This window comes from Podarcis melisellensis, assembly GCF_964234715.1.
Source record: "Podarcis melisellensis genome assembly, chromosome: 1".
NCBI classification, from domain to species: domain Eukaryota; kingdom Metazoa; phylum Chordata; class Lepidosauria; order Squamata; family Lacertidae; genus Podarcis; species Podarcis melisellensis.
The window spans coordinates 81,883,492-81,892,120 of NC_138528.1; the positions used below are offsets into that span (position 1 = coordinate 81,883,492).

Below are 8,629 nucleotides of genomic sequence, written 5' to 3' on the forward strand. Positions count from 1 at the left end.
TCTGTGCCCATGTACAGTGGAGATCTCTGACATAGGGTTGCCATTTTTCAAACAGTGAAAATCCAGACAGAAAAGCCTTACTTTATTTTTTATTTGCAGATTGAGAAGAAAAAGAAAAAATATGCTCTACAACCTAAGGCACACAAGCTGTCTGTACACATTGACAACCCAGGAAATGCATTACTTAGTACAATCAGACTTTTTTGGTTATGACTACTGAAGGTATATCTTTCGCTCTTCCCAGCTGAATCCATTCTATCCCCCAACTGAAATCATATAAAGATCCGTCTTCAGTCGAAATAAAATTATCAGGAATAAATCAGCTACAAAAATGTTTACAGAAAATACCAGTGTTGTGTCTGAATTTATCTTTGTGGGATTTGCAGCTGTACCAGAACTGAAGATTCCCATCTTCACATTGTTGCTGCTGATCTATGTTATCACTGTGGTGGGCAACCTAGGGATGATTTTGCTGATCAGAATGGACTCTCAGCTGCACACCCCCATGTACTTTTTCCTCAGTAATCTGGCTTTCTTAGATTTTTGCTATTCTTCCAACATCACCCCCAAAGCCTTAAGAACTGTACTATCAGAGAGGAGAACCATTTCTTTCCTGGGTTGCATAATACAACTGTATATCTTTGTTGCTCTGGTAAGTACAGAATGCATTCTTTTTGGGCTGATGGCTTATGACCGCTATGTGGCCATCTGCAACCCTTTGTTGTACACATCAATCATGTCACACACCCGATGCGTCAAGATGGCTGGGGGAGCATTCACAGCCGGCTTCTTGAACTCAATCATTCATACCACTTTGGTAGGTACTTTGTCTTTTTGCCAGTCTAATGAAATCAACCATTTCTTCTGTGAGATCCCCCCACTACTCAAGCTCTCATGTTCTAATACATCCATAGCTGAAACACTAGTTTTCATTTGTGCTGGAATCAATATATTGGGCTCTCTCTTGATAATACTGAGCTCCTACCTGTACATCCTTTCCACGGTGCTCCAGATGAAGTCAGCCAAGGGCCGGAAGAAAGCCTTTTCCACCTGCATCTCCCATCTGATTGCTGTGATCATATTCTATGGAACTGGCCTATTTACATATTTACAGCCCAGTTCCAACTATTCAGGGGATCAGAATAAAATGGCCTCTCTATTTTATGCCTTTGTCATCCCAATGCTCAACCCCTTAATCTACAGTCTGAGGAACAAGGAGGTAAAGGAGGCAATGAAGAGAGTAACAGGTAAAAGCGCATCTTCTCACTTACTATAGCTTGCTACTTTAAAAGGTTTTCAAGTCATATGGATGAGCTTTTATTTTTTTGTATATAATTTTTATTAAATTTTCTGGTTTACAATTAAAATACTCATTTTTACATCCTTAAAATATCAATGACTTTCCTTCTTCCCTTTCCATGGTTCATTACATATTATAAATCCCTGCATATTTTATAAAAACTATACCATTCAGTATTCCATTATTGCATCCATCACAACTATTTATACTGTTGAATTTACCTTAATGCTGCCAACGTTTTCAGCTGTACACAATTATTTCCCATATATTCAATAAATGTTTTCCAATATTCTCTAAACATGTGTTCTTCTTGTTCTCTTATTCTATATGTTAAGTATCCGAGCTGCTTATATTCTGTCAGTTTAAGTTGCCATTCTTTGGTTGAGACCTCGCTCGTTTTCCATTTTGGGGCTAACAAAACACAGGCCGCAGTAATAGTATACATAAATAACCTTTTTTGACACTTGGGAATTTCAGTCTGAGTTACCCCCAACAGAAATGACTCTGTTTATTATGGATCATTTCCCAATACTCTTTTACCCTTTTACAAATCCACCTCATATGAAAGAATGTTTCCTCCACATCTTTGCATCTTCAGCACTTATCTGATTCAGCCTTACATATTTTCACAAGCCTACTCAGAGTTAGATACTGTCTGTAAATCATTTTCAAAGAGTTCTCCTTCAAATAATAACATGCTGTAAACTTCAAATCACTTTTTCACAGTTTCCCCCAGAGGTTAAAATCTATGTTTTGTCCTACATCTATCGCCCAGTGTGCTTTAACACGCCCGTCTTTTGTTTCCCAGTCTAATAACAATTTACATATTTTGTACAAAAGTTTCTCTTTGTTTTGTAGAGATTCTTTTTCGAATTGTGAGCTCTGGTGTGAAAAACATTTTTTTATTATCTAATTTAAACATTTCATGTAACTGATGGTATTGTAATCCCCTGTAAAGTACAGCAATTCTCTGTAAGTTACCCACTGATATGGATTACATTTTAGATATTTTCAAGTATTCTAGTCTGGTGACATGGGGTACTTAAGTACTTAACTTCCATTTAAGTGAATCTGTAATCTTCTAGAAATATTTGCTATGTCTTCAAGGCTAGATCCATCCCCCCCCCCACACACACACACACATTCTGGGTATACAACAGTGCTCCAGCAGCACTCCAAAGCATAATTGCCAGGGTGCTGAAAAGCACTTCCCCAATGCTACTGGACATGACCATGTACAGTAGGTAGAAAAAGAACTACCAGGACACAGTGCCTTCAATTCCCATCCCACAGAGCCAGCCCAAGATGGAGGAATCCAAGGTCACAGAGAGACAGAGATGCAGGAGAAAGCTTGAACTTCCCATGTCCCACTCTTGGTAATGGTCATCCATCAGAGCAACCAAGACTGGCTCCATCTCATGGCCAGGTCTGGACCCAGATTAGAATGATCTAGATAATGCATGACATTCAAAATGCCTGCAGTTCCTCTCTTGACCACTTGCCAAAGGAAGGGGGTTGGTTGCCTTCTGTCCCTTCCTTGCAGGACCACAAAGGGCTTGAAGAAGCAGGCACAGCGGCAACTTCTGTGTAGGCGAAGTCGCAGGTTGCTTGTGTGCACGCCATCAGATGATGGTACATAAGTTTGGGCAGAGGCATGGCCGTGCTATTGCTCCAACGGTCCAGCTTGGAGCACAAGTCTGAGGAGAGGATGCAAGCTACTTAGGCACCAGAAGAGGGTGTGTTTAGTGCACCTACTGTGTGTGCTTTGTCAATAAAGAATTAAACTACCATCCGTTTGTCATCTTTGGGCTGGGTGTGCTCAGGACACCTGCCACATAGGAGACATGATTCTGTGTACTAACCAGTGTTGGGTTGACTTCAAAATATGAATATAGCAGTGACTCTATCAACCACCTGCCTCATCTTCCCATTCCACAGCGAGACCATGATCAACAGCTTTCTCCACTGGAAAGCCTGGCAGAGCATTCAGGAATCCAACAGGTTCCATCAGTCTCTGGGGGTGAGCTACCCAATGTGTTCCATCACCCTTGCAGTGAGGAACATCTACCACCACTCCAATCTAGGCCAGAAACAAACTTTACTTGGTGAATGCTGGACAGTAGGGCCAAGATACCTGTGTCACATTCACATATCCGAAGTCCACATTTATTTATTTATTTATTTATTCATTCATTCATTCATTTATTACCCACCTTTCATCCTAAGCTTCCAGGGTGGGTTATCACATTAAAGCACAACATCATTAAAAAAAAAGATGACAATCATAAAAATAAGGTGGGTCCTGAAAACATACACCACAAGTTTCAAAGGCCAGAGTAACGAAGTACGTCTTCAGCACTCTCCATAAATTGTATAATGAAGGTGCCAGACACACCTCTGTGAGGAGGGAGTTCCACAAATTAATAATAATATAATAATAATTTTTTCTTTATATCCCGCCCTCCCCAGCCGAAGCTGGGCTTAGGGCGGCTAACAGCAATACAAAATAAACAAATAAAAAAAAACAATAAAATTAAAAGGCTGCCACAGAGAATGCTGCCACCACCTGAGATTCTGAGAGCAGAGGAACTACCAAGAGGGCTTCCTCTGCTGATTTCAGCACCTGAGAGGGTCTTTAGGGAAGGTCTGTCAGGTATTTGGCGCCTGAGCCATTTAGGGCTGTTTTCCCATAGTGGAAACAAGGGAAAGCATTTCAAAAGCTTTCTGAGCACTGGTCAATATGAGCACTGGTGTTTCCATCCTAAAAACTTAGGACACCAACCTTCATGGATTCATGTTTTACCCCTGCAGTATTGTGATATACCTGTAACTCTTTGGTTTGGATATGCAACAGTCCCTTTCCTCCTGGACCCTTCCCCAGCTTCCCTCAAGTTCTCCAGGGACTTGGTCTCAACAGCATGATGATTAACGCAAACCTTCAAAAGCAACAGTTCCTGCAATGAGACAATGCATAATCCATTACGTGCTTCACAGGTAAGTTGCCACAAATGAGAACCATTTAAGGAGAATTTGACCTGAATATGGTAATTTTTGCTATCTTAGCAGCTGCAACACAGTGGTAAATTGCTGTCTTCCTTGATGCAGACACTTCAAAGATTCCGGCTTGTGACTATTCTTCATAAACGCTTCACAAAGGCACCTTACTGTATTTTCTTCTACATGGTTTTCTGAGCTCAAATTGCGTTAATTCATCAAATTATTGCTTTTCTTTAAAAAATGTCAGGAAAGCACAACCTCCAAAAGTAAGAAAACTTGTTTTCTTATAATTTGCATAGGGTGAAAAGAAACTATACAATATTATAAGTGACCTATTCTTTCCAATAATGTTATGAGGGCACTTAGGTGTTCTGTTTGTACTGCTTTTGCATTTTACTGCTTTTGCATATACTACTTTGGGTATTTATTTATTTTTAAAGCAAGTGGTTATACAGAATGAAGTTCTATAAACAGACGTCTATTGGCAGCAAGTTGTTCTGAGCAGTCAATAAACACACAGAAAGACAACTTATTTCTAAGCATGTTGACTACTATGCAGTGGCATTTTTGGCTTAATTTCAGATTAATTTCATGAGGCTGAAGCCCTGTAAAATATTTTAATGCCAAGGCTCAACTCTGAGAAATACATGGAAGATACAGTAGCTCTGAGCACGTGCAAAGTGTCCTTTATCATCAAAGAGAGAAGGCAAATTCAGGTCAGCAAGTGAGGTTTCTAATCACACTTGAGCCATAGCATTTACAAATTAACCATTTAAGGTACTTTTACACACTCTAGCAATAGTATACACCACAGAGTTCTGTAGATCTCCTTGTGAAATGCCCAATTAAGCTGTGGCCCAAGTTACTAAACTAACAGTGGCTCCACCAGTGCACTTGCACAGCATTAACCCCCTCATTGCCTCAGACTCCCAGTAAGTAGCAGCAGCTCTGCTGACAGGAGGCCCAGAGCATGGGCACTGCCCCTCCTCACCAGCCACTACTGGTGAGGCAGCCTCGGGAGCCATCATGTGATAGCCTGGCTGAGAACCAGGTAGCCCTTCAAATAGAGGACATCTTTCAAAAAGAAGACTGTTCTCTGCAAAGAGCCCTCCCACACTGCTCCTTCAAGCAACTGCCAACCACACCCAATATGTTCTCACAAGGATAATATTTATTTATATATTTGTTGTTGTTTGTTTATTTAATTTTGCCATATATCGCACACCTCCCTATAAAATATACAAGGCAGCTTTTGAGAATATTTACTCTCCTTCTTCTAGTTTCAAGAGAGAGGCAGAGGAAACTACTGTCTAAAACCGTTTCATTGTCCCCACAGCTCATTCTTCTTGATTCACCTACCATAGATCCAGATGCAATGAAACAAAAACGGGAGGAAATGGCCAAGGGGAATTTCACGGCAGTGACAGAGTTCATTCTCCTTGGTTTCACGGATCGTCAGGAGATCAAGACCATTCTCTTTGTGCTCTTCCTGGCCATCTATCTGGCCACCTTGGTGGGGAACTTTGGCATCATCACATTAATCTGGATCAGTCCCTCTCTGCACAGTCCAATGTACTTTTTCCTAAACAATCTGTCCTTCCTGGACCTCAGTTATTCCTCCACCATTACTCCCAAGATGCTGGCCAACTTCATAGCAGAGAGGAAGAGCATTTCATTCACAGGATGCATTGTGCAAATGTATCTGTTTGCTGCCTTTGCCGATGCAGAATGCCTCCTGCTGGCTGCCATGGCGTATGACCGCTACATGGCCATTTGTAACCCACTCCTCTATCCACTTTTCATGTCACGCAAAGTGTGCATATGTCTGGTAGTTGGCTCCTATCTCACAGGCAGCATGACCTCACTGGTGCACACTTGTCTTACCTTCCGTCTCTCCTTCTGCGGTTCCAACGTCATCAACCATTTCTTCTGTGACATCCCTCCTCTGTTGGCCCTCTCCTGCTCCAACACCCACTTCAATGAAATCCTACTCTTTGCCCTGTGTGGATTCATCCAAATGAGCACATTTGTGCTCATCATCATCTCTTATGCCTGCATCCTTTGCACCATCTTGAGGATCCCCTCAACCGATGGCCGCCACAAAGCCTTTTCCACATGCACCTCCCATTTGACAGCTGTTGCCCTTTTCTATGGCACCCTCTTATTCATGTATCTACGTCCTAGTTCCAGCTATGCCATGGACACAGACAAAATAATCTCAGTGTTTTACACGGTGGTGTTTCCCATGGTGAACCCCTTGATCTACTGCCTGAGGAACAAAGAGGTGAAGGACGCTTTGAAGAGAACATTGGAGAGAAATGCGTGCTGCTGTTAGTGATGAAATGCAGAGAAAAGGGGACACAAGCTCTTCTTAGTCCATTTGTTATCTACTTTGTGTATAGATAGACTTGTAAAGGAGTGGTCTAGAAGAATATATAAACCTGGTCAGAGACACCTGAGTATGAAGAAGCCACACTTCTACATGGTTTGGTTCTAATGTACTATGTTGTTTTGATGTGGCTCACTGGTAGAGCATCTGCTTTGCATGCAGAAGATCCCAGGTGGGGCTGGGAGAGATCCCCATCTGAAATACTGGAGAGCAGCTGCCAGTCAGAGTAAAAAAATATTGTGCTAGATTGACCAATTGTCTGACTTAGGATATATAGCATCTTTCCATGATTCCTATTCTGAATGGAAGAATTTTCCCAGTGATATCTTTGTTCATCTGACACTGCAGGGGGAGGGGTTCTGAACTGGGAGAAGGAAGCACCCCCAACCCTGAAACCACATTACATAAATGTGGAAACATTTTAAAACCTATTCATTGATAACTGGTGTTTCCCTGTACCGTATTCCTGCATATTTAATAGGGAAAGAATTACTTGACTCTTTCCCCCACATCCTCCATTATTCATCTCATCCTCCTTTCTTTTCTTTTTGGCATGAAATTTGATTTGTGCTTGTTAAAGGGCTGATGTAATGTGAGAAAGAAGTAGAATCTGAGGATCCCCTAGTACAGAATAGTACTGACTCAAGAGAAAAGGAGTGTTTCTTCATTGCTTCTTGGTGCCATCTTTCACTCTCTCTTCCCAGTGAGTAAGTTGAAGCGTGAGATAGAAATTGGCAGAAAACCAGGTAGCAGAAATGAGCCAATTCAACCAGTGAGCCTGAACATCAACAGCAAAAAAAACAGCATTGCTTCACTGAGAGAACAATCCTATACATGTTTCCTCATGGGTCAGCCATGCAGTTTCCAAATGAGCTTACACCCATGTGATGATGGGCAAATTTGCTGATTTCAGTTTCTCATTTTTCCAATCAGGAGTGAACTAATGTGAATTAGTTTTTAAAGTCCTCATGAAAATTCATCAGCATTTTAGTGTGAATTTATTCGAATACACACAGTTGCAAAGCAATTTCCCTTAATATAATGCACGTTTGTATGCTTTTCACCAGTATATCCAGTTTCATGCATACCTCACCACACACACACACACACACACGCACACACACACACATACATACACACACACAGCGAGCGAGTGAGAGAGATTACTTGCCTGGGGAACTGCATTGCAAAATTTTCAGAATTGTAAATTCTGAAGGATGTCTGTGTTTTGCTCCTTGTGTTGTTTCAGAAAGTGCAGTTTAGTTAGATTCCCTCTTTAAAGGAGAACTGAATAAAATATATCTCCCTTCCCTACTCTTTGTGTGCAGGAATACAACATGAAAGGGGCCACTTCATGCTTTTGGTTGCAGAACAGATTTGCTGGTATTTACTATGGCAAAATCATACAATGTCAAGTAGAGATGTCCATTTCCATAAACACATGCTAAAATGAAATAATAACTATGGCTTCTAGGCAGGAGTGCCAGCTTGGCCTCGTGACCATGGGTCGCTGGGGCTGTGGGTGCCATGCAGTGTACATGCCCCTGGCACTGAAATTTGTGCGTGCCCGGCCCCTTCATGGGGAATCTTGTGGGTGCTCAGGCACCCAGGGCTCCAGGGAGTTGGCACCTATGCTTCCAGGTACATGTTCACTGCATGTCTGGAGATGCACACTGTATCATTTTGGGGGGGGGGGTTACACACACACAGCAGGTGGAAATTAGTGAAGACCAGGCTCAGTCACTGAAACACAAATTAAATGAATTGGGCTTCTTGTCCTTTTCTGTGAACACTCACAACCACCCTTCACATAATTTATTATCTAAGGCTGGGTTAGGGACGTGGGTGGCACTGTGGGTTAAACCACAGAGCCTAGGACTTGCCGATCAGAAGGTCAGCGGTTCGAATCCCTGCAACGGGGTGAGCTCCCGTTGCTCGGTCCC

The 8,629-nt window shown here is 42.0% G+C and overlaps 2 protein-coding genes across 2 annotated transcripts; both read left to right on the forward strand.

The window, feature by feature from the left end:
- Positions 1 to 331: 331 nt before the first annotated feature.
- LOC309366661 (olfactory receptor 5F1-like) lies at positions 332 to 1,276 on the forward strand (the record flags this gene model as incomplete). The annotated part of the gene is made up of 1 exon (XM_081905406.1): positions 332 to 1,276. One exon carries the CDS (start codon positions 332 to 334, stop codon positions 1,274 to 1,276), a length of 945 nt encoding a protein of 314 aa, XP_081761532.1.
- A 4,396-nt stretch (positions 1,277 to 5,672) lies between these two features.
- LOC309377991 (olfactory receptor 5AS1-like) lies at positions 5,673 to 6,632 on the forward strand (the record flags this gene model as incomplete). The annotated part of the gene is made up of 1 exon (XM_081925764.1): positions 5,673 to 6,632. One exon carries the CDS (start codon positions 5,673 to 5,675, stop codon positions 6,630 to 6,632), a length of 960 nt encoding a protein of 319 aa, XP_081781890.1.
- Between the last annotated feature and the right edge of the window lie 1,997 nt (positions 6,633 to 8,629).